The 24,896-nt window shown below is 42.1% G+C and overlaps 5 protein-coding genes across 10 annotated transcripts in view; 2 read left to right on the top strand and 3 right to left on the bottom strand.

The window, feature by feature from the left end:
* Window positions 1–173: 173 nt before the first annotated feature.
* On the bottom strand, window positions 174–1,564 carry LOC118421810 (putative hydroxypyruvate isomerase). The gene has a single exon (XM_035829314.1). It carries the CDS (start codon window positions 1,463–1,465, stop codon window positions 653–655), a length of 813 nt encoding a protein of 270 aa, XP_035685207.1. The 5' UTR covers window positions 1,466–1,564; the 3' UTR covers window positions 174–652.
* Window positions 1,565–1,785: 221 nt separating this feature from the next.
* On the top strand, window positions 1,786–10,733 carry LOC118428863 (CDK5 regulatory subunit-associated protein 3-like). 2 transcript variants are annotated; one of them, XM_035839107.1, is made up of 15 exons: window positions 1,786–1,976; window positions 2,452–2,583; window positions 2,968–3,068; window positions 3,313–3,361; window positions 3,526–3,614; window positions 3,737–3,826; window positions 4,026–4,162; window positions 4,347–4,515; window positions 5,002–5,199; window positions 5,385–5,412; window positions 5,542–5,627; window positions 6,146–6,351; window positions 6,828–6,999; window positions 10,510–10,625; window positions 10,679–10,733. In XM_035839107.1, exons 1-14 carry the CDS (start codon window positions 1,916–1,918, stop codon window positions 10,579–10,581), a joined length of 1,590 nt encoding a protein of 529 aa, XP_035695000.1. In that variant the 5' UTR covers window positions 1,786–1,915; the 3' UTR covers window positions 10,582–10,625; window positions 10,679–10,733. The 2 variants fall into 2 exon arrangements, with proteins under 2 accessions (XP_035695000.1, XP_035695007.1); XM_035839114.1 differs by lacking the exon at window positions 10,679–10,733 and having other exon boundaries at window positions 10,510–10,630.
* Window positions 10,734–12,116: 1,383 nt separating this feature from the next.
* Window positions 12,117–18,289, bottom strand: LOC118425697 (kanadaptin-like). The gene is made up of 13 exons (XM_035834741.1): window positions 17,404–18,289; window positions 16,754–16,961; window positions 16,274–16,396; window positions 15,850–15,919; window positions 15,554–15,696; window positions 15,058–15,215; window positions 14,710–14,779; window positions 14,275–14,461; window positions 13,848–13,974; window positions 13,281–13,476; window positions 12,889–12,980; window positions 12,422–12,539; window positions 12,117–12,223 (listed from the first exon to the last, which is right to left on the bottom strand). Exons 1-13 carry the CDS (start codon window positions 18,235–18,237, stop codon window positions 12,174–12,176), a joined length of 2,376 nt encoding a protein of 791 aa, XP_035690634.1. The 5' UTR covers window positions 18,238–18,289; the 3' UTR covers window positions 12,117–12,173.
* Window positions 18,290–18,790: 501 nt separating this feature from the next.
* On the bottom strand, window positions 18,791–21,613 carry LOC118412859. Its single transcript, XM_035815906.1, has 2 exons — window positions 20,917–21,613; window positions 18,791–19,681 (listed from the first exon to the last, which is right to left on the bottom strand). Exons 1-2 carry the CDS (start codon window positions 21,449–21,451, stop codon window positions 19,209–19,211), a joined length of 1,008 nt encoding a protein of 335 aa, XP_035671799.1. The 5' UTR covers window positions 21,452–21,613; the 3' UTR covers window positions 18,791–19,208.
* Window positions 21,614–23,383: 1,770 nt separating this feature from the next.
* LOC118412823 (transport and Golgi organization protein 1 homolog) overlaps window positions 23,384–24,896 on the top strand; it is a 33,607-nt gene continuing 32,094 nt past the window's right edge. For all 5 annotated transcript variants that reach the window (XM_035815894.1, XM_035815887.1, XM_035815872.1 and 2 more), the window contains exon 1: window positions 23,384–23,560. In XM_035815894.1, the coding sequence (XP_035671787.1) occupies window positions 23,443–23,560 (118 nt within the window). In that variant the 5' untranslated portion in view covers window positions 23,384–23,442. The remainder of the gene's footprint in view (window positions 23,561–24,896) is intronic.

The raw sequence follows: 24,896 nt of genomic DNA, 5'->3' as shown, positions 1-24,896 counted from the left end.
TGGTCCCTCTTCAAAATGATGGTGAAAACCTCACTCCGAGAAAGCAACTCACGCTTTAAGGTTAATTGATAGTTTTTTCATTCTAGCGACCACTTCTTGTCTTGCAACGTCGCGATATAGCCCTCACTTTAGTTGTGACAAATAACCAGACAATAAAAAAAAGCTACAAGTCATGTAATTAATACATCATTTATTGAGGAAATATCCTGAAGCAAATTTGCAAAGCATCCCATTTGTACATTATGACTACAATAATTTTTGTTGTGAGACAATTAAAAGTTACATCTTTATGTACAAGTACAATTGTCTTCCAATGAACTGGAATGGTATGGGAGTTACTACCTTATTAACAGGTAGTAACTACTATCACGTGTGGTTTCTATTTCGTTCCTGTGTTTCCATTCTTGATTGTAAGAAAAGAAATTTGAGTTCACACTGTCTGTATAGGTCTTGATTGTTTGTGTCTTGGCAGGCTGAGCATATCTCATAACAACATAAAGCTGAAATAACCCTTTTCATCAGCCTACACACTCTGGCAGGCAGCTTTGCTGCTAATAAGAACCATTTTTTTTGCTGTTCAATCTCTTGCTGCCAGAGGCTATGGGACTGTCAGTCCGGTGTGACGCCAGGAGAGTGATTAATCAGGCTAGAATCATTTGGCCTTGCTCATGTACTTCCTCCACCACTCCAGCCCGGTAACGGTGTCCCCGGCAGGGTTGTACTCCAGCCCTATCCACCCGTCATACCCCACACTCTCCAACACACCGAACACGTACCCGTAGTTCACCTCCCCGTCCGTGTCCGGCTCTCCCCTGCCCGGCACCTGGGATATCTGCATGTGGCCGATGTGCGGGAGGTACTCCTTGATGCTGTTGGTGAGGTTCCCGTCCATGATCTGTTGGTGGAAGAAGTCCATCTGCAGCTTGACGTTCTTGTGGCCGACTTTCTGTAGTATCCCCAGCGCCTGCTGAGGGGTGTTAAGGAAGTACTTCGGATCCGTCATTTTGGAGTTGATGGGCTCGATCAGTGCGAGGATGCCTTCCTTCTCCAGCCTGGTGGCAGCGAACTTCAGGTTCTCCACAAACGCCTCCTCCATGCTGGGCAGGGCGGCCTCCCTACTCCAGTCCACCGGTACGCGACCTGCCATTAAGTGCATCCGCTTGCAATTAAGGGCGTTCGCGTATTTGATCGACAGTTCCAGGCCGTCTTTAAAGGCCTGCTGCCTCCCCGGCAAAGCTGCAAGGCCAAGCTCGCCGTCGGCTAGGTTTCCCGGGAACATGTTGATCAAAACTTGCTCCACCCCCGCCTCCTCCTTGGCTTTGACCACCTCTTCCATGGGATGATCGTACAGGAAGGCGGCCTCCACTCCGCGGAAGCCGGCCCGACCCGCGGCCCCGTACCGCAGCGGCACCGCTCCCGCCTCCCGGAACATCCAGGAGATGTTAGCACAGAACTTAAGTGTCATGATGTCTTCTTACGGGGGTGTCCGGCAGCCGAAAAATTGAGATCTCTTTGCTTGGTGATACAAAGTCCACGAGAAACTAATTCAGAGTTGAAAGTTCAGTAGAAGCTGCTACTCGTGCACTGGGGGTTTGATACATTCATCTGTATTCAATTATGCCGTTATATATCAGAAAATGAATGGATATAAAATATAAAATATTCATGTTTCATGCATTTAGTAATACTTTGAGGTACATATGCACATTGAATGATGTCTATCTCTAAGCACAAAGAATAATAAATCTTACCTATCTTCAAGAATGTGATCGTCCATTTTGTAACCTTTGACCCAAGTTACCTGCGTGGCGAATGCACTGAGACCGAGTTTCCATCTGGTAGCCTATTTCCTGATCTCACAAAGTCTATAGGACAATATCAAGTTAAGAGAACAGAGGAGGATAAAGAACCCAATATGGTGTCTCAACAGGATATACAGAAACTACCCATCGACATCCACTACAACAAGCTACTGGGTGAGTTGTCAACCCCGCCCCTCCTCTTGCAATTATTGTCTTGGCACACTTTGCTCTGAAAAAAGTTTTTGCATAATTTGTACATCGTCTTTACGCACGTAAATGATTTGTAATTAAGCTGGAATGTTGAGTTTTGCCACATTGTAATGTTGTACATCAGGGGCAGGCATAGACAGAGATGTACATTTTTTTTTTTCTGTGTAGTAAATATGGTGTGTTTATATTCCAATACCTTTAATATTTTCTATTCCAATAAACTTGTCACACACATTCAGAAATATCTATTCTAGATGATTTGATGTTGCTTTTCATATTATGACATGGACAACTTAACTGTAACATACTCCAAACCTATAACAAACTTGGGTAACACGTATTTGAAACATTTAGCTATCCAATTCTTTGAAGCTGATTACACCAAGGTGGTTGATTACATCTGTCACAAGTAGCATAATTTTGTATACTTTTACCGCAGATTGGCTTGTAGACAGAAGGCACTGTAACCGACAGTGGCAGGCAGCAGCCCTGGTTGTACGAGAGAAAATTAACGCCGCCATACAGGACATGCCAGAAGTGCAGGAGATCACACAACTGCTGCAGGGAACATGTAAGTTCAGCTGAATGTCAGCAATACAGCTTTATATAGGCGGTATCACATAATTTCCTGTAAAAGGGGAAATACTAGTAGTCATGGTGGTTTTTGTGTTTTGTGCCTATTCAAAGCAACTTAAAACCACCTCTGAATCCCCCCCGTATGCAATAAAACCCAGCATGGAAGTTTCAACCACTAACTTAGAACTACTTTGTACACTACATTTTCCCCCTGTGTAATTAGATTTTTTTTTTTACATTACATGTATTTGTATAATACTGTCATTTTTGCACTCTAAGCACCCAGATTGTCTGTCCATACTAATTGTGAAACTTATTATCATAACTTTTAATGATGGTTCTTTGCAATCAAGGTAAAATTGTTTTTTTCTTCCAACAGATATAAACTACTTCCACTGTATGCGGATAGTAGAGTTATTGAAAGTTTCTGAGGCAAACACCAAAGATATATTTGGTCGGTATTCCTCTCAACGGATGAAGGTGGGAACTGGTCCTTCTCTAGGTCTTTTTTCTAAGCTGATTTGTTGCATAGCTGTTTTTATGACCTGTGTAAATAAAAGGTCAAGTCTTTAGTTCACAAAACAGTTTCTTGAGCTTTGTCCACAAATGTTTTAATGACTTGCAGCAAATAAACTTTAAGGACATTCAAGTTAAAATGATTTAAAGAATAAAAGACATTTGATTTTTATCTTGAGGACTAATGCATCCATCTGTTCTTCTTCAGGACTGGCAAGAGGTGGTCAAACTGTATGAGAAAGACAATGTAAATCTTGGTGAGTCAGAGCTACTAGTTTATAGTATGTGCTGCATTTTATGCCTGGCCCAGATTTTAACTATCACTAGTACTTATAATATAGGCCAAGTAGCATGGCATTGACATTTATGGTACTACATGTGTACTACCATGGTTAATCTAAGCTTTGCACTTCTCCTACAGCTGAAGGAGCTCAGTTGTTGACCAGGAATGTGAACTATGAGATCCCAGCAGTGAAGAGACAAATAGCAAAGTACAAACAGACACAGGAGGTGGGTTGTTACTCGTACTTGCAGCACAGATCTCTTTTTATAGAACACTTTTCTTTAACAAATTTCAAATAGCTTTCTTTAGTGATTTCATCTGAGTATTTATTTGTCTTCATCGTGAATAGGAATGTGTGAAGAAGGAGGCAGACTTTACCAGCCAAGCCAGAATAGAAAGAGAAGGATTCAAGGCATCATGCAAGGAGCTAGGCATTGTGGTGAGAACATTCTCTGTGGTGTATCTTTTCTGATACTTTTTAACAATAGATAAAGGAAAATTTTATCTATTTTTATGATGAATGTTATATAATTTGAAGGAAAAATATAACAAAATATAGCAAAATAACAAAATATGTTCATCAAATCCCAAGTACGAAATGTTTATACCCATAAAACCTGAAGTGTTTTGTTCTACAGGGGAAGAACATTCGTTCTGAGCTGCTGGCATTGTTAAAACAACTGCCAGGGATCCATCAGAAACTAGCAGAGGAGACCAAGTCCCTACAGCCTGCTATAGACTTCTACTCAGCTTTTGTACACTTCCTGTTGTCCAGGTAAGAGATACAACATTGGCATGCCTACAAATGGTCTTACAACTTGCAACCTAATGGATTTATGACCATTTATATAGTTGGTTGTAAATGACATTTTGATATTATAATCATTAATTACAAAGGAACTTACCTTGTATGTGGGTATTTGTACTGACATTTATGGTACTTCTTTTTAATTTGACAGTTCTGGAGATGGCTCTAAGACAGATGTTTCTATGGTGCCCATGCTGAGGTACCTGACATCACATGGGAACACCACCGTGTACCAGTGGAGGACAGGGGAGGTGCCTACAGTTGTGGTGGAGCCTGGTCTACCCGGGGCTGGGGAGCCTGTAGCTACTGAGGAGCCACAGGTGTGTCTATCATGTTCAGGAGCTTAAACATTCAAATATTAAACTGATTTTATGTACAGTATAATCATGTAAATTTTGAAAAAGTACCTGAGTCTTAAGGTTGATATCATAGGTCTTTCTTCCAACGTACCCTAGCGGGCTTTGTGGATAAAATCTGGAAACAAAATTGCTGTATTTTACACACAATAACTGGTATTGGAATATTCAAGGAAAGCTCCTTGGTATATTGTAAAATGGTCACATAGCCTTGGAGGCCATAGAGGCCGTGTTAATCCACTGTGTCTAGGGCACAGTATTGGAAGGAGGAGCCCATCCCTCTCCTTTAACACCTGGATGGAGTGAGGAAAATTGTGTAACGTTCCTTTCCCAAGGACACAATGTATGTTGGTATGATGACCTGGTCCAGTTGCCATTTGACACTGCCATGTATTGTATAAAACTACCAGCATGCTGATCTGACTAACCATCACCTTGCCTTTCTTCCAGATAAGCTGGGAGGACTCGGGAGAGGCTGCTGGTGGAGATGGGGAGATCAGCTGGGGGGATGATGGTGGGGAGGGTCAGGAGGAGGGTGGGGAGATCGACTGGGGAGGCATGGACACAGGGGGAGCAGAGGATGCTGGGATAGACTGGGGAGGAGATGCTGACCTGGACATCACAGTGGAGGGCAGTGGTGCTGATCAGGTTGGGTTATGAAAATTTTCATATTTTACTAGTAACTTCTATTACAGTCATAGTTTTAGTGAAATTTGAGTAGCAGAAGGGAGAGTCAGATATGTTTTATTGATGTTTGTTAGCTAGGCCTTCCATGTGTACCTTTGTTATATTTTTTTAATTGCAGTTGCACTTTTCCCTTTCGTGTCTTACAGTCTCAGAATGGTGCAAGTGCAGTGGCAGGTAAGCATCACTTGTATCTTTATCATTGTCTTTATTATTTTTTTCATTACCAAATGTGTGATTTATCCCTCCACCTCCCATAGACTATTGGATTGTTTATATGAGGAACACAAATGTTTTGTCTTTCAGACAGCAGAGTTGCCATGGGAACAGATGCCCTGTCCCTGTTTGACAACAAAGAAACAAGAGACCAGGTTATAAATGAACTACGGGAGGTAGGAAACTTCTAGATAGCAGAGAATGTTCAAACTAATAGTTTAGATTTTTAGCTCAGTGTTCCAGTTTGCCATCAAAATGTATTCAGCATAGCAACAACTCCTGTAGATTCTGTAGCCACATAACACAAATACTGGATTGCTATGCAACGCTGTATTTCTATCCATATAGCCAATATACTGTAAATGCATTTAAGTTCGCGGGGATTTAATTTCGCGGTAGCGGGAAAATGGACTTTTCGCGGTCGTTTTAATTTCGCGGTAGCACCATGCACTGCAGTCTCTTACTGTTATGGAAAAATGTTCGCGGTGGTTTTAAATTTGCGGTGAAGCGACCGCCGCGAAAACCGCGAACATTAATCCACCGCAAACATTTCTGCATTTACAGTAACCAACTGTTCTTTGGCATAACACACCAGTATCAGTGTGGCAGCAGCAATGTGACAGCAGCTTATTATATTACACCAAACAACTTGTCACACCTACCCTTTACACATCTATCCTGTCCGTTGCTGTAGCTCTCCGGTTTCCTGGCTCAGCGATTGGTTGAGATGGAGGGGGAGAACAACGTAGTGGCAGAAACAATATTCCAGTCGGCGCCTCAGGAGCTGCAGATGCGCTCCGTGGAGGAAATCACAGACATGGTCGCCCCTGTAGACACCATCCTGGCCCAGCTCACAAACAACCGTATGAGACAGCTGTACATGCTCAAGGCTTCTCCAAAGTGAGTACACGTGGCCTTGGCTTTCTGTTGTCCTCTTAGGTATTTTGGCATTACCCTTTATTTGATAATGGCTGAAGGTTTTTTTTACCTCCAAGACACGGGAGGTATTGTTTTTTTGTCTGTGTTTCCACACTTATTTTTTTTCAACTAGGCACATCAGGGACACTGATAGATGTTAGGTCATAAGTCCCATATCAGGATATCAAAGGATATCTCTTTTCCTGTCATTAACTTCCTGATATGTACATGTCTTAGGGAGCCAGTGAGAAAATTCATAGGCAGAATCAGCAACAAATTCACAATCATGAATAAAATGAGGTAAGAGGTAAAGTGGAATGCCAGAGAACAGAAGCAGTGGAAACAACTCACTGAGGCCTTAATGCTCTTACAGGGTCAGAGGATTTTGTCAAATACTTGGTTCTTCCTCTGATGACAGGTTGGTAAGCATAAAATACTTTTCACATGCTCACATATAGGTATGTAGACAGATTGACAGCCAACCTTCAGCAGAAGCTGGACCAGGCTGACAAGATGCTGGCCAGGAAGCGCATTATGATCGAAAAGAGACAGGAGGCACTTCAGGACCAGAGGCAGACTGAGCCAAAACTGCAAGTCATCATTAAGAAGACTAAAGAGCTAAAGAAACAGGTTGGATGAAAGTTCATTTCTTCATATGCACCTAGAGGAAGCTGCTTTCTTGCTCAAATTATTATTATATTTCAGCCATACATAGTATGGTGAAATATATTGTATTCGTAATGTTTCTTCTTCTTCTTCTTCTCCTGTCAAATCTTCAAAGTGATTCATCTCCGCCGTTCCTGGACCGAATGACCTGAAATTTGGCACAGGGGTAGAATGGGCCAATACCTTGATGCTTTTTTCTCAGTTTTTTCATATCTGCCTCTAAAATGATTTTATTGAGATTTTTTGGTCAATTTTAGACCAAAACTGTATATTTTGGCCCCTGTACCCTGGTATTACAACCAAATGAGCTGAAATTTGACAGAGATGTGCCTTGATAATGCCCCCATATAAATTCGATAACACTTTTGGTGTACAGTACAACAAAATGCTTATTTTTGCGATTTTTTGACCAATTTTTGACCAAAAAAGGACACTTTTGGCCCCTGCACCCTGGTATTACAACCAAATGAGCTGAAATTTGACAGAGATGTGCCCTGATAATGCCCCCATATAAATTCAATAACACTTTTGGTGTACAGTACAACAAAATGCTTATTTTTGCGATTTTTTGACCAATTTTTGACCCAAAAAGGGCACTTTTGGCTCCTGTACCTTGGTATTGCAACCGAATGAGCTGAAATTTGACACAGATGTGCCTTGATAATCCCTTCATATAAATTCAATAACACTTTTGGTGTACAGTGCAACAAAATGCTTATTTTTGCGATTTTGGGCCAATTTTTGACCAAAAAAGGACACTTTTGGCACCTGTACCCTGGTATTACAATTAAATGACCTAAAATTTGGTATAGATAGGCATTAGATACTTGGTAACAAGATTCAAGTAAAATTTTTGACATAAACAACTTTAAAATGATTAATTTTGGCACTTTTCTGAGGGGAAATTTGTTTTCTTTTGGCCTCCTGACGTGACCTTCCGTGACCCCGCACAGAGCCACACCTGTGCGCGTCAGCCGGAGAGTTAATTGAATCAAAGACCTAGCCAATCAGCGAAGAGGAGGCCAAAGGCTAATTAATATTCATAAGCGGGGCCTCATGATCCCGCATATAGCAGTGTTCCCGCCAGGGGGAGCGAAGCCCGCCTAAGGCTCTCGCATTTTAGACTATTCAGAAGGCTTTATATTGTATCAGTTCTTAGGGGCATATCTATGATAATCGCAGCAGTCACTTAACTTCTCTTCAGGAGTTTACCGTAACACTATTTCAGGTCAAACCGTCAAAGGCAACTAAAAACAAACTTTAACGTTACTGAGTTCAACAGTACTTATAACTTGTTATCCGAAGTTGAAACGCTAGCGATGGTATTTTCGCTGCGCTGTTAGCTCCGTGCGACTGTTGTTGACGGTCTTATAACGGTATATTTTGCACCCCTGTGCCCTGGTATGAGAAACATTTGGTATAGATAGGCATAAGATAGTTGGTAAAATGATCCAAGTGAAATTTTTGGCATAAAGTACTGTAAAAGGCTTAATTACAGCACTTTTTTGGGGGAAATTGGTTTTCTTTCGTTCTCCATGCCATGACCTTTCGGACGTTCACCCCACAGAGCCGACATCTGCACCTGCGTCTAGCCGGCAGGAAGAGTTAATTCAATTAATGGTTCAGCCAATCAGTGAAGAGGAAAGCGAAGGCTAATTAATATTCATAAGCGGGACCACACAATACGTTAACTTGAAGACTCAGGCCGTACAGACTTCTCGCCAGGATTTTTTCAAAGCGTCGGACAGGGGTCCGGGGGCCGCCGAATGTCCCTGGCGGGGTCCAGGGACAGGGCCACTGTGGGGGGGACCCAGGTGGGCGAAGCCCCCCCGGAAGCTCTTGCATTTTAGACTATTGAGAAGGCTTCTTTTATCAGTTTTTTTAGGGCCATATCTACGATAATCGTAGCAGTCACTTACTTCTCTTCAGCAGTTTGACTTTAAAATATTTCGGGTCAAAGCTTCAAAGACAACTAAAACCTCATAAACAACAAACTTTACTTAGCTCAACAGTATACAAAAATATTGTACGGGTTGCCATCCTTAGTTGAAGCGCTTATTTATAGCGCTAGTATCTTCGCTGCGCCGTTAGCCGCCGTGCGACTTTTGTTGACGGTCTGATATCCCTACGTCGCCGCCTCGCTGATATTCCCACGGACATGTTTCAAGAAAAATACCCAGCAAAAAATGCTGTTCTGCGTCAAATTTTATTCTATAAAACATGTGGGACTCAGTGTTACAGTCTAAATATTTTGTAGAAGCACCGCTGTAGGAAAGAAGGTCCAAGCAATGTAAAACATCACGTAGCATGAAGTTCGCTGTCAACTGGCACACAGCACATGACTGTTTGAAACTCTAAGTCTAATCAACAGCCGTGTTTGATTGATAGCCGGCGGTCCTTTGATGAAGTCGGCGAAAGGTGCGTTAGTTAGAAAATCTGCGTTTAGTTTTGATACGTAATTATAAGTTAGACAGTGGCGAGAATGATTATTTTCTCATCAATATTTCTCTTCAGAATTATTTGAACTTAATTGTACATCTAAACAATTGGCTTACCTGTGCAATGTTTATATGATTAATGATCAGTGTACTGAAATCATGTGTAACGTATGGCTCCTAGTCAATAGATCAGCATTTTCTCTATAGTGACCACCTGTCTATAGTGGCCACATTTCCTAGTGCTGTTGTTGTTTGACATAAACTTTGAACATTTAAATTGTAAGTAACTTTAAACTGCCAGAGTTTCAGCCCAATAAAACACTCTCAGCGCCAGGGTATGAACAGACTGACCAGACAGACGAAAATAAATCCTCGAACAAGGTTCAATCGTATCTTCCGGGTCTGGCTCGATGGCTGATTGCATACAAAGTAAAACAGTTTAACAGTTTTACAGCTTGAAGAAAACAAACGCTCCTACAGTACCTGCACCTGCTTGATAATTATTAAATCGTATGCCCTACTTGAATAAAAAAAGTTCACTGCAATAATAAATGTACCCACATCACAAGGAGCTTATACTTTTTTAAACTTACACCTAGTTATCGTACTGAAAATTGTTAATGACATTACATGAAGTCATTCAACAATTTTCAGTCATGATGAAAATTTTCTGAATGGAAGGTGTGATTATTGTCATTTTCTGAAAAATAGAAGCAAGCTCTGTTTTTACCTGGAATCAATTCACAATACCAGTCCACTTTGGGGGATAATGTACTGTTAAGAGGATGTTCCATTTTTGCGCAGGGGTGATTTGGAACAGTCCAATGTTGCGTGGAAAGGGGTATGGCTGAAATATGCTGTATTTGCTCTTAAGCAAATGTCGGCCTTTCTAGTCTTCTTAAATGTTTGCATGAATATATTTTTTATTGATGGCATTAAAATCTTGCTTTTGGTAAGATGTTAATCTCATATTCATGATACTGTAGAAAACAGTGTAAGAGAGAGCTTTTGATTTCTTGGCCTATTCTATTTGTAGATGGAGGGAGAAATATCCAAGCGGTACAGTGACAGACCAGTCAATATCATGGGGGAGATCAACCTGCTCTGAGTCCAGTTGCAAAAGGAACCAGCATCATTCCTAACCCTTAGTCACATTCTCACTCACTCATCCTTGCCGCATATCAGTCTTTGCTAAGGCGGGCCGTCATTACAGATTACGTCTATCGCATGTACCAGGCATATCATTTACGGTTTTCAATACTGTAAATGCATTTAAGTTCGCGGGGATTTAATTTCGCGGTAGCGGAAAAAGAGACTTTTCGCGGTGGATTAAAGTTCGCGGTAACACCATAGACTGCAGTCTAATACCATTATAGAAAATGTTCGCGGTGGTTTTAAGTTCGCGGTAAAGTGGTCACCGCGAAAACCGCGAACTATAATTCACCGCGAACATTTCTGCATTTACAGTATCACCTGCTGCAAATATCATACTTGCTGTAAAAGATGGAAATTATAGTGTAATACATTTTTAGTGCCTTGTGAAACTTTAATAATAGTTGTTTATTAATTTCTTCATTCTTAATTGAATTCAAAGGGCAATTTACTTCAATTGATGTGACATGGATGGAAACTGTTTTATTGAAATTTTCCATTTCAAACATTAATGTCACAATGTGCCAACCTACAATTTGATATTTATTTGTTATACTGAGCTACTGAATGATAGTTATGAGAATAGTTGACAAACCAATATGGCCTCTCTCTCCAAACAATTTTGTCTAAGTTGTTTGCCATGTTTAATATGGTTGTGTCTCTGTGGTCATGGCCACTGCAATGTTTGCACATATGGTGTGTAGTTGAATACAATGTACTAGCATTTACATATGTATAAAAAATCTAGTAAATACCAAGCTTAACAGATATTGTGTGTAAAGTCAGTGCTTGCCATTGGTCTCATGTACAGCACAAACTTGAAGTGTGGGTTACTGGCATTGCTTTTGACTTAAGTTCCCCCTGGAGTAATAAAAATATCTACTGAAAGGCAAGTCCCCAAAGACACCAGTTCTTGAAGTGTAGGTGGAACATGTGCACTGTGATGTGTTACTGTGATCTTTAACTACAATTTGTAAATGTAAGATGGCTATCCTGTAGGGAGGCTAACAGAAGAAACAGTTTTTATTACCAGTTTGTCCTACACAAAAAAAGACATCTAGTGGTGCTCATCAACAGAACTAGCCTGTTACTACAAAGGACAAGACACAGCAATGCAGATCTCTGGTCATGTTCTATGAAAAGTTGCTGACAATCGAGTAGCAAAATACAAGATAATCTACTTCATATACAACCAACAATCATCATCATAGGCTAACTCAAACAGGAGTTCCAGTGAAGCACATTTTAACACAATCACTGTATTTAGACCAGTCATTTCATTGACTTCAAACTCATATTACGATCACATATATTTTTGTCCTACAATGATATCTAGGATACAATACATTCTAGCCGAGGGTGCAAGGGATCATTCTCATATCATTCTTATATCCAAGTAAACTGAAACTTGAATGGTTTTAAAAGTTTTGATTTAAGTGGCCATTTTCAAGAAAATCTCACATAGCCCATGATGAAATAGGCTTGATGGGTGAGTACTGACAGTTGGAAGTTCTTCATGTGGAAACATTGTACCAGTCACTGATGATATCAGTAACCAAACTTCTCATTCAGACTGGTCTTCCCATCCCCAGATTGGTCTGCAAAACAACAAAAAATTAATAACTCAGAGATAATGTAGAACAATCAATGATGCTATGGTGTAGGTGAGTTTTGTTCAGTACATTCTACAATCATGAAGCTGCAAGTAAAAAATCTTTTACCTAATTTTCATAGATTATATTGATGCATTTAATCACCTTATGTTTAACATATACAGGTAGCAGGTGTGTACTCACTATCTGGTGGGACCCACATGCTGTAGTCTGGGTCATCATCAGCATACTGTTTGGATATGGGAGGATCTGGTTTGGACTGAGACTTCTTCTTCTTCTTGGGGACTTGTGGCTTTGAGTCCTAGGAAAAACAAGGTCTTGTTATTGTCAAATAGCCAATTGTAGCCAATATGCCTAATTCCTTTCTACATCCTCATGATTTAAGCTGTTCTGTGGCTCATACCAAAACCACCAGTGTACCACTACAGGTCTGTACACTTTCACCATTTCATCAGTGTAAGATTATTACAGAGTAAAAGTGGAGTGTTCTTCAGTGCTTGTCAGTATCACATTCAGTCATTCAAACTTTGGATTAAGTCATGTAGATGGGAAAAATTGCAACTCCCCTCCAATAAAAAAACATCCCAGTTCAAAGACTGCAACAGAGGCTACCATTTATGCAGATAAGAGATCCTACTATTATATCTTACCACAAACTTCTCCTCTGCAGCCTGGTCTTCCTCCTGCTCCTCTATAACATCTCCTTCCCAGGGTCTTTTACTGACGGATTCCTGGATATTTGCTGCAGAAATGTATACAAAAAGATTACTAAATCATGTCATGCAACACATGAACATACTTCTTACCGAAACAAGTTGCTACCAGCAAGAAAAAAAGAGAGCAAGTAGTAAATACGGAGGATGGTACCCAGGCTAGGAACAAGTGAATCAACGAAGAAAAGTTGAACTTTTACATATATTTCTGGTTCACAAGCCATTTTCATTGCAAAATTAGATAAATAATTGTTAGCAATAAGATTTCTAATGAAGATTTAAACATGGTATTTAGTGGGAATCCTGCAAATAATATTCAGTGTGCTAACCCATTGTTGGCTGCTCCCCTTCTTCTTGTAGTCTCTCTGTAGCAGCTGTACCTGTCTGTAAGTCACTAGCTGAGACTTGTTCTGTCTCCATGGTGACAGCCTCTTCCTTTTTCTCCTCTACTTCATCTTCATCCTCCTCCTCTTCCTCCCCTTGGTCCATAGTAGAAGGAACTTGAACTGGCTTGGGTACAACAAGCTGAAGGAGGTGTGTAAAAGCATATGGTGAAAAGGGATGTATAAAAAAGTTACCGGTATATGCAGACTGTCCATTGCTTATAGATGGGATTGTACCCCAAATGCACACTTCATCTTCACACTGCGCACATGACGATGGCTGGTCCAGCTCACAGTATTTTCTATCAAAGCCCCATGTACTACAAAATGAAGTTTACCAGGAACTATTCCCAGTTGGTAACAAGGCTATTTCTTGACTAATTGTAAAAACATTTGCAAATACGGAAAATATCAAACTTTTACTTCTACAATGCACTAGAACAAAAGTGCAGCCTCTCGTTAACCAATCAAGAAACAGAAGTAGATGTGTATTACCAAGATTCACCACCCCACCTGAGGTTTATTCCTGGCTAAGGTGTGCCGACCCTTCATGGCTCCAGTCAGGGGCAGGTTCCTCCATGGCTGCTTCTTAGTGGCCACACCTGTGCTGGACTCACCTGCCTTACCTGATGATGATGTCCTGTATAAAGGTGTTGATAGCAACATAAAAACAATACTACAACTTAAGCACCACCGACTAGTAGCAGACTAGTGAGGGGACAGTTTAATTTTCCTGCACTAGGTTATTTCCTGAAGACCTCGTTAAGCAAAGAAACTGTGAGTACAGGTACAGTAGAAAACTGCTGTTGGGGTTGATAAGGTACATGTATACAAACACCAAGGTTTCTGTCCTACACAACTCATTTCCTATCTAGTTTGTGTATGTTTAGTCATGACCAATTTTCTACAAATATGCAGAAATGAAGCAGTTGCGACCCACGTGCTGAGCTGTGGGAGGTCTGCAGGTTTGGCCACCTTCATGAGTCTCTCCAGCCGCTGTTCCTCCCTCCGCAGCTCGAACAGACGCAGCCGCAGCTTGCTGACCTCCACCTTGGTCAGCCCCGACCCCGCCGCCATGTTGGACATGAAGGCCTCCAGCGGGTCCTCTGATTCCTCAGAGTCTGACTCTGGAGGGAAAGCAGGGAAAATAACTCAGTTGTGGTCTAACAAGCCACCCTGTCTGTACCTTTGCATGCTGAATACAACATTTAACCAGGGGGATAGATAGAATTCTACATGAATTCTACATAACATTCATCAATCTAATTCTGGATGGGAAATCCCTCAGTTGTAAGATAACAAGCCCTCCAAGACCATAGCTTTACACTGAATACTGCTCAGACATACAATAAGGAAAGAGTGAAAACATTCTTACTTCTCCTGGCAGCTGCTAACTTCTCCTCAGTAGCCCTCAGCTCCTTTACAACTTCCTCATGCTGAGCTGACTGTTTACAGTATTGGGATATAAATGTAGAAATCATCAAAACAGAACATTGTTAAGGTAGGGAAAAATTGAGCCATTTAATTACCAAACTGCTTAAAGGTAAGCTTTGGTAAAATTAAAGTTTCAACATGTACTAACCATATCGGTAATACTTCACTTGCAATTTTACTACATGTATTGTAATATATGTACCACCTTGGAACTATAAATCATAGATGCACATTTCAACATTATCAACTGTAGTTAAAAAAGCAATGTTTAAAACATCCTCCCACTGACCAGACTGTCGTATGTGTGCGTGACGTTGTCGTCCTTGCCAGCCTTCTTCATCCTGCGTATCCGTTTCTTCTCCACATCCCCTGTCCTGTCCGTGAATGTGTCCTCGTCACTGTCGTAGTAATCATTCTCCTCCCAGTTTCTCGTCACACGCTTCGATTCTGAAGGGAAACAAGACAGGACAAGTTTCCCTTTGTATGAGGTGAAAGTACACAGTAAAATGTGATGGGATGAAAACTGTCTTCCACGATGTTGTCCCGGATAAAGTGAGTTGGTATTCAAGAGTTAGGCTTTATCAGTTGATCACAGTTGAGAATCACATTAAAACACAATGTACAACAGCTAACATGTTAAATACTTAAAATCTTACACAAGTGTTGGAATAAAATTAGATGTTGAGATGGAATCCAAACAAATCAGTGAAACACAGCAACAGTATGTTGCCACAATGTATGTTGTCTATCAAGATCTTGTCATCCTTCATGTGTTTCTGACTTACTATATCCCTGCTGCCTGAGTACTCCATATGCATCCAGCAGCCGACACGCCTCCAGCGCGCACGCCAGGACAGCCTCCTTCTTCTTACCAGACGTAGTGGCTTCTGCGTACTGCTCACGGCCGTCTGGGCCTTCCACTGGTAACCTGGGAGGAAGGGAGGGGAGAAATCTTCATCTGATCTTTGCAGTTCTTGCACACTCAACAGTATATTAATCATGTACTTCTCTAATTTCTAAATTCATTTTACACACACAGTTTAAAGCCTCATTGTATATATGATACTACAGGTCAACATACCTTACTCTGCAGTAGAACTGTCGGTGGAAACTGGTGCCTTTCTCTTCAACATCATACTCCAACTCTTCTCCTAAAATAAAAACCACATCATTTAGATGTATCATAACAAAAGAAACGCTGTCCAGGCAGCTAAAATCAGGGTGAATCAGGAGAAACCAGACTGATGCGCATGGCAGAAGAAAAGCAGATCCTGCGAAAAGAGCTCTGCAACAGACCTGAGTCAGCTTACAGATGTGGCAGAGACTGTCATTCTCGTATAGGACTGTTTAGCCACAGTCAATGCTGTAGGGCTGACATCAATTTGGATTTTACCATGGTCAATATTGACCGAAGGAGGCCATATATAACAAAAGAAACAACCGTACACTTATCCAAAGTGAGATAAGTACAAACAATGACAGTATCAAAAGTTTAACAACTTTACCTTCTCTCTCAAAGAAGTTCTTCAAGGCTTTCTTGGGGTCCTTGACATAGTATGCCTCTTTCTCCTCAGTTAGCTCCAAGGAAAATGGGTTCCTCTCATCCTCCTCTTCTTCAGCATCCTCCTCTATGTGGGGAAATCAATATAATGTCATTGCAGATCTACAACATTATTTTCAATATTTACAAGACTTCTTTGCCAGTTTACAGAAACATTCCACATTTTAAGTACATAACAAATACTAAAATTCTTTTTGCCAGATGATGATCTGGGCTCAAGCTGATGATGATTTTAGTTAAGGGTATATTTTAACATTTGATAGCAGCATGATATGAAGTTCAGAACACCTCCATAATACAATGTAAAAACTTGACATTGTTATCTCTATTTCAATTTCTTTACAATGTTATTTCTCCTTTCTTTTAATACTACCCTCATTGTAGGTACGCATATGAAGGTGTATTGAATGTTGACCACACCCACCCATGCCCCAGCTGATGCCTTCCTCCTCCACATCCCTCTCCTTCTTCTTCTTCCTCCTCCACTCCTCCATCTCCTCCTCCTGTGTCTCCCTGGACTCCGTCACATCGTCTGTGTCTGCCTGCTCTGTCTTCTCTCTCTCCTGCCGGTGTAAGTCCCTCAGCTCTGTCGCTGTCATCTCAGACTCGTCTTCTTGGTCCTCGTCTGGTCCCTGCAGCATGGGTGGGGAGGAGGAACATTTTTAATGATTGTACTAGGAATGATGAACACCCATAAGGAAGGTTATCACTCTTATCCACAACTCTCAAAATGTACCCTGTACCTTTATATTGTAAGACTGCAACACAATATTCTACAGCTAGCAATTAAACTCTATTGTGTACTGGTCAGTTACTAGTAAGTTTGGTATCATACACTATACACCAACTGTAGAGTGATTAAGGATGGCATTATTACCATCCCAAACATATCTTTGGCATTGACCTTTGTTTGATTAAATCACACTTTTAGCAGCAAGCTGAACTTGAACTGCCCCTAGAGTGGAGAGGGGTCTGCTATAGCCACAGACATTAGTGTTTGTGATACTCACATGTACATGATGTCTTCTTAAGCAAGAGCTTATTCATGTTACGGCATTGTTAAACTCTGCTCACCTGTAAGATGTACATTCTGGAGCTGCCTCCAAACTTAATCATGTAGCCGACCCTGAGTCTGTAGTACACCTTGGGCTTCACCTCCATCTTGTTCATCCACGTCCCGTGGGTGCTACCCAGGTCGTACAGGTAGAACCCCCTCTCCCTCTCCCCATCCCCCTCCCCCCTGAACTGCACCACGGCGTGGTATCTGGACAGTGATGGGTGCTCTAACGTGACGTCACAACTGTCCAACCTTCCAAACACATAGAACGGTTTCCCCGTCAGTTCTAACTTGGAGACGATACAGCCGTTCTTCAACACCTCCAGACTGTATGGTTTGTTAGGTACGGAGCTCCAGGCCGGTTCTTTATAAGGCAGTGGCGGTGCCTGGAGGTTTTCTGCGGGGCTCTGTTTCTTTTTTGACGGGATTTCTTTAGAATGCAGTGGTTTCGGTTTGTCTCCGTTACTTTGCTGTGTTTCTTCTGAGTCTATGCTCTTGTCGGCAGTTGTTGCCTTAACGTCTCTGTCTGTTTTTGTTGGTCCCTTGTCTTCCGGTTCAGGCGGCTGTGCTTTATCTGCGCCATCAGAATCGCCAGGTCTCTTCTCTACACCTTTCTGTGGAAGACCCTCTTTCGCCAGGTGGGGAGGGGGGTGAGCAGGTTTCGGACTGGACTTTTTCGGTGCGAATGCAGCCGGTTTCTTGAAAGGTGCTGGGACTTTGAAGCCTCCAAACGCCGACGGCGATGTCTCTTGCTTACCGTCGTCACCCGGTTTAGTTACATCTGCATTTTTGTCCTCCTCTTTGTCAAGAGAAGCTGTCTCTTCATCTTTCTTCACGTTTTCATCCGCCATGTTGGATTTACGTCGCTATTTCGATTGAAGTTGGTTGCAGTTTTGCTTAGTACCGCTAGGCAGCGCCACTTGTTTGTGCAGGTGGATTTCGAAAGTTTTCACCTGACCCAGAGCACTGGACCTAAAGTCGTCATTACCGTCTCCCACCCCCCCACCCCACCCCCATAAAGTTGTCACAAAAACAGTTGCAGCTTTGTCAGTGCTTCTGGTTGTTACTGTCTAAACTTTTCCTTGCTTATTAACTATCTAGCCATCAATGGACTGATCCTGTGGACAGAGGTTCTGTGGGTTGGTCCTTAGCTGCTTAGCAAAGGACTTCAGAAAATTATAGACATATATTCTCTATTGAGTATTGGTCATTGAATTACGACAATTTACCACATCAGGGCACTGGCTGTAGTACCCAGTATCCTGGAGAAGTAGCACACAAATACACACGCAATGTCTAGCAGCACGGTAAAATGAAAGATTCTAACCAGTAGTTATGTTAAGGAAATATTGTATCTGTAACGCTTAAATTTACTTTTATAGAAAAGGTAAGGCGGCTAAACCTGGCGGAGTCCAAAGGTTTTTACCACACATACGTGTTATGTAATTGTTCCCAAACTTTATACCTGAAAAACAGGTCGATAGCCTGAGTTCTAATGTTCTGGTTAAACAATAAAGTGAAGTGAAAGTAAAGACGCGTACGGTCGTCGTTGGTAGATTGTGGTTGGCCAGGAAAGTGAGTAATAAATAAGCAATGATGATGAGCAGCACACAAATAAATGCTTGTTTATTCGATGATGCTTAGCGGTACCAAAAACGGCTTATAACAAAAAATAACATGGAAATGTTTGTAACAAGAAACTTTTTGACTAACAATAATCTCAGTAGGTGATTTGGTGATCACTGATCTCGGCAGATGGCACAAACGATCACAGACGCAAGTTCATATAGAAGAATATAAAAGTCTTGGAACAACCTGTTTGTTACGTGTATAACGTTGGATCGTACTGTACCACCAACTGACGACCCTTTAATCTAAACTTTTTATTGTCCATCCCTCGATGCAGCCAGTTGCAATACAGACGGTTATCCGGCCTGCCAAACTTGCCCGTGGCATTGACTGCTTTACAAGCGGCGTCCGTGTCCTTGAAGACCACTCGTGCACTGGTGGGACACATCAGCATGATGGAGTCCACAGGTCCCATCATGGACACGAAGTAGTGCAGCTCCCGCTGACTGTACGCTTCCCTGGCCCGCATGTTCCTCCACACGAGCGTGACCGTCCTGAGGCCCGGGAGCTGCCGCCGGGCGTTGGCTCGTGCCTCCCGCCGAACCATCTGCTCGAAGCGGTCGGCCCTGTTGGGCAGAGCGGGGAGGTGCGGAGTGGTGGGGGTGGGGGGCCGCAGGTCGTGCACGGCGCACAGACGAGTCTTGAACCAGGGGTGGGCAGGGGGGCCTGGGAAAATACGGAGAGACTGATTAGGTATCATACATTTTGTATAATGATCGGATGATGGTGAATGAATTGGAAAGTCACTGGCACATGCTGATTTGGAAAGACGAGACCGTTAAGGTGTGTCTAAAGCTTCTGTGTTGTTTCAAGTTAATAGCTGAACCAATAATATTTCATAGTGGAAATAAGTGGAAGGTACTAGTAGTCGCTCTACCCTAAAAATTCATTTGTAGTTTTGTAATTCAACACACGCACACACACATACACACAGATAAACAAACTTTAGTGAGCTCTACTCTTATAGATTGTTCATCAAGTTCTCTGTAGGCTTCGATCGGGGCCCAATAACAAGATGTTTAGGTCGTCGCCTGGGCACATGGGGTGACGACAAAGTTTTTTGCAGTTTTAAGCTTGAAGTTTACATGTTGTGCGACTCAACTGTGGTTCGTGTGTGGACTATTTCATTACTCACAAAAGACTGTGCCGTTTGGTGAGGCAAACAGGTGAAAACTGTTTACAGAAACTGTCAGCAAAGTCATGATTACATCATGAACTACGACTGATCGCGGCCACTACCTCTGGATCAAACAAGTGAAAATGTCTCAGTTGGACCGGGAAGCTTCAATTTCAATCGATTCGCTTAGTCACAAGAATGTTTTCACTGTGTACCAGTGTTCCAGGCACCCACTACTGAGGTCCACCTGTGTGCTGACATCTTAACCCTCTGACTTTTAAAAACACTGTCCGATGCTGTCAAACGACTTGAACCCTTTACGTCTCGCGAAACCCACTACTTTGCCATCCACAAAAGCACACTGTGAGAGAGATCCACTCTTAAGAACACCGTCTGTGCAAACAGCTTCAAGACGTTCTTTCAACAACACTGGCATGAATACTAACCTCGACTAGGAATGGAGTGACACGGAAACTTAAAAAACACAGACAATAGAGTCTTACAGTACTGAAAACTGCATAGAAAGCTATGAACCAAAATTGTGGAGTTTTCAAAGGGAATGCTTTGTAAAGTGGTCTGGGTTAAAGAAATTGAAATAGAGTCTTGTATTGTCTAAAATGTAGAATAGAAGGAAATTTGACTGGAGAACATGCACGAGTTTGTTTGTTTTTCGATACACAAAGGACAGAGTCTATATTACTGAGATTCAAACGCGGACGTCACGATGGATGTCAATGATAATTCGACAGTTACTGGGATATGACAAACGCCTAGTAGCCATCACCTGAAAAAGGCCGGTGGATGTCACCGTTGTCCAGATAGCTGTTGAGGTCCCAGAGTCTGTCCATGATATGTTTATCTCCCACACACATGGTCGCCCTGCTCGCTGTAATCCTACCGGGGTGACGACAGTCCGTACCTGCACTTTTCACAGACGTAGGAGTAAACCATCTGGTGGTTGCCTTTGTCCTTGGCGTGCTACCTGGCGGCACGACCGCAATGGCATCGCTCATGTGAAAAACTTTGCCGCAAAGGCAATCTTCGTCTGCCATGACAAAGCGCGACTCGGGTGTCTCCAGACTTCGTGAAGTGTTTTTGCCGACCGAGTCCGTTTGTTCTAAGACTTGCGTTCCAGAACATCGTCCCTTACAGACGTCATACGTGATTGTCGTTCTGTTCCTTCGGTAGACGGGGCCCTGTGGACGCGGCCCAATGTCGCTCTGGCTTCCTCTTGACTTACCCCGTCTCAGTGGAGCGCTCATGGGCCAACTGCAGACGCTGAGTCCTCCCGGCGAGGCTCTCTCCCTACCGCCAGCCATGATCCCACAGTGTGACCACTCAGTCGTGTTGTTTCCGAAACTTCATCAGAGTTACTCAAGAACAGCACGGTCAGGCTTCACCACCGTTCTAGACATAGCTTTGACAAGGTCCACCGCCGCAGCTGACTGAGATACAGATCGAGTGGACGTCATCTGATGTTAGCTGAATTAAGTCGCTCCCATTTGCTACTAGGACCTTGCGTTTATGTATCGTAAGTCCTTCTAAGACGGGTCACAGGCTGTAAGCTAACGGTGAAAAAAGCAACAGAATATTTCTGTCATATCTCGCTGATGAGCATGGCGTATTACTACCCGACCCAATAATCCTCGGGCGAACACCTGTTACAAGAAAACGAACTCAAAAGATTTACATGGCTACAATTGGACGTTAAACCACAAAGAAAGGTGTTCGTCATACATGTACATTTAATGAGATCTCTGACAGCTGACTTACATCATTCTGCATACCACCTTACGGTTTTATTGACTTAGCAACAGTTGTCGCCTGTGTTGGTCCATCATGAACTTGATGCAAAAAGCATTAATCAGATCTAGAGGAAATGTCGTTTGTATCGCTGAATAAAAGCCTGCATATTTAGTGACCGATGACGTAGATGTTATTCTTTCCACGCATGATTGTCGCCAGGAGATGCCAGGTGTTGATACAGGGATAATACCTGACTGGGACAAAAGAAACAAATCTTCAGACTCGAAGAACAAGGTGTGCCAGTGTTGCGTCTAAAGGTCTTAAGATGGGAGGGGGTGTAGGGATATTAAAGGGAACAAGGACGTGTCTCGTTCAAACATGACATGTCAGGCTATGCCTCTTTGCACAATAATGTTTATCACTGTTCAATGTGACATGCGTGTCCCCTATCTTTGTTTCTTCCATATACTTGCAATGGGCCTACGGGCATGAACTTGCAAATAAACTTTCAATATGTCGAGAAGAAAAAGACCTGATTGTAATTTTGAACACAAGATATGGGGGAAATTGTCTACTAATACAAAATTGAACTCCGTATATACTTGTGGGATAAAACGGCACAACACCGGTAAAGTTTCACCGATATCGAGCGCGAGTCTGTTTCGTACGTACAGCTCCGAGCAGACCCTGACGTTAGTTGTGAGCAAGATCCGGGATCGTTGAATGCCATATGCAAACACAACACACAAAGCACGGGCGTCAATGGGCTGATATAAACAAAGGTCTTAACACGTCACAGATTTTTATACTACATCGTATATTCCTCAGTGACATCATATTTGAAAGGCTGTGGGATACCCTGGGTGGTGTATCGAGCCAAGGATGTTAAAACCTTTTATATTACTAGTAAACTCCTTGATCGAGCAAAATTTAAAAAAAAAAGATAATGATTTTTAAGATAATGATGTTTTCTTTATATCGAAAGTGTTAATTAAGAAGTTGAATGGGACACACAGCCATTCTGGAATCTGCATATTTCCCAATGTGTGTATTTGCGACTGCGACTCTTTATGGCGTACTATAAAATTCAGCACACGTGTATAACGTTACGTCCAGGCAAATGACGTTTACAGTATCAAAGTCGTGTGCACCTACCAGTGTCAGCACCGAGGGAAATACGTGTAAGCTATCTGATAGCAATATATGACCAACCAAATCAATTGTTTCTACATTCTATTACCCCCATACATCGATATATTGAATTAATAAAGTCCTAATAGATCCCAACACAGATAGATCAATGGTTTGAAAGTGAAATGTTTTGAAAGTGAAAGTGAATCCGGGGATGGTTGATTTGTTCTATCATATACATGCATCAGATTGCAAGCGGATATGCATGGTGTTGTTTTCCACCCTTGGTCGTTAGATGTTTACAGTGCTGAAATGACCCCCTTCCCAAACAGACTAACACTGGAATGTGCCAGGAACTTCCGCAAGTGACGCGATTCCCGCTGACGTGTCCGCGCCAAGCTGCGCCTGCGTCGTCGCAAAAGGGAAATCCAACATGGCGGCCGCCGGTCGGCTGGTGGCGATTCTTGCGATCGTTTTGTCTGACTTCGCCTTCAAATCCGCGGATTCCTTCATTCCTCAAACTCAGAGATGCGTGGACGCAAGTTGCAGAGGTAATGGCGTTGAAATTTTCTCCATCCTTCTCTCCTGCTGTTCAATATTGTAGTATAACCGTGTGTGTGTTGTTACACAGATAGTCAGCGTGGCATAATTTGGACACTGTCTAAATTTGATTGACCGCGCGCGCTTTGGCCAGCTGATCAAAACATATGTGTAACTGCTATCATCGATATATTGTACACGATCATACTAGAGGCTGGAGTATTGCCAACGTGTAACCGTTCTTGTTACTATGGAGGAACATGGCGTTCAGACACGCTTGCAATCATGGCCATAGGTTGGGTAATAAACAACTGTTATTATAAAGCAATCAATGCGTCTTTGACACAATGCGTTCAAACAGGCGAACCCTGGCGTGCTATTGTATGTGTCCAGGTAACAATATCGCTGCGACCTTTCTTTTTAATTACAAGAAGCCCCATGACTGAAATGGTGAAAAGGGCAGCCTATCTTGCTGCATGAATAATTTATTGCTGATTTGTGATAACAATAGATTAACATATGTTCAGAAGTGGTTTGGCCTGAAAGTCCAGCATGAAGTTAACGTTATAGTCTATCAACAAGTGTCTAAGATATAAAATAAGGCACATTTTGGAGTTTCAACATCCATCAGACATTACTAATTAGTTACATCCTGACCTTTCTTGTATTAGTCGTAGATACATTGATTGGGGGTGTTGTTGACTGTTTTGTTGCCTTCAGAGTTAATGCAATAAAATATTAAGTTTAACAGGATCTGTAGTGTTAACGTTACCATGTTGTCGGATCTTAGTGTATTGAAAACTTTGAAAATGAAAAATTGTCAATGTCCATGGACTAACATATGAATGATACTACGTGTAACTAGCTTTACACCCTGTAGGTGGTGTTCACTCTGTTTATTGTTGAGCAGTTAATGATTGACAATGTGATATACAACATGGGAAGAAACAGCCAGTATTTTGGCAATCTTGCCATTTCATGGCTGCTCAGAACTAGCATTGCTGTCTCAGTTCTCTCCAAGAAGAGGTTAGGCTCCGGCTGTTTTTTATTGTTTTTTATACATTTTTATCTGGCTTTTAAAAAATTTTGTACTGTTTTGTTGATGTCTCGCTGCCTCAGACCAAGTGACCAACTTTTTTCACTTAACAGTCACCACCCAGACTCCAGTCAAATACCCAAGCTACAGTTGCAAATTAATTTCTGGAAGTAATTTCCTGAGGTTATTGCTATTCTTACTGCTTTTTTAGTTCACACCATAACTCTGTAACAATAACAGCCTTCAGATTTGAGCCTATAACACTGAGAGAGCCACACGGCGAAACATGGTTGTTGTGTACTGGTTGGAAT

The sequence above is a fragment of the Branchiostoma floridae genome, chromosome 1, assembly GCF_000003815.2.
Source record: "Branchiostoma floridae strain S238N-H82 chromosome 1, Bfl_VNyyK, whole genome shotgun sequence".
In the NCBI taxonomy this organism is placed as follows: Eukaryota; Metazoa; Chordata; class Leptocardii; order Amphioxiformes; family Branchiostomatidae; genus Branchiostoma; species Branchiostoma floridae.
This window is presented reverse-complemented; position numbering and strand designations above follow the sequence as displayed.

Bases quoted from the DNA above. Each gene is read 5' to 3' on its own strand.
- LOC118421810 (XM_035829314.1), bottom strand. From the start codon at position 1,465: ATGACACTTAAGTTCTGTGCTAACATCTCCTGGATGTTCCGGGAGGCG.
- LOC118412859 (XM_035815906.1), bottom strand. From the start codon at position 21,451: ATGGCTGGCGGTAGGGAGAGAGCCTCGCCGGGAGGACTCAGCGTCTGC. The intron at 19,682-20,916 runs GTGATGGCTACT...GTATTTTCCCAG, and splicing joins CATCCACCGGCCTTTTTCAG to GCCCCCCTGCCCACCCCTGG.
- LOC118425697 (XM_035834741.1), bottom strand. From the start codon at position 18,237: ATGGCGGATGAAAACGTGAAGAAAGATGAAGAGACAGCTTCTCTTGAC. The intron at 14,462-14,709 runs GTAAGAATGTTT...CTTTCCCTCCAG, and splicing joins GTTAGCAGCTGCCAGGAGAA to AGTCAGACTCTGAGGAATCA. The intron at 12,981-13,280 runs GTTAGCACACTG...ACATTTCTGCAG, and splicing joins AGGGGAGCAGCCAACAATGG to CAAATATCCAGGAATCCGTC.
- LOC118428863 (XM_035839107.1), top strand. From the start codon at position 1,916: ATGGTGTCTCAACAGGATATACAGAAACTACCCATCGACATCCACTAC. The intron at 2,584-2,967 runs GTAAGTTCAGCT...TTCTTCCAACAG, and splicing joins ACAACTGCTGCAGGGAACAT to ATATAAACTACTTCCACTGT. The intron at 7,000-10,509 runs GTTGGATGAAAG...TTCTATTTGTAG, and splicing joins CTAAAGAGCTAAAGAAACAG to ATGGAGGGAGAAATATCCAA.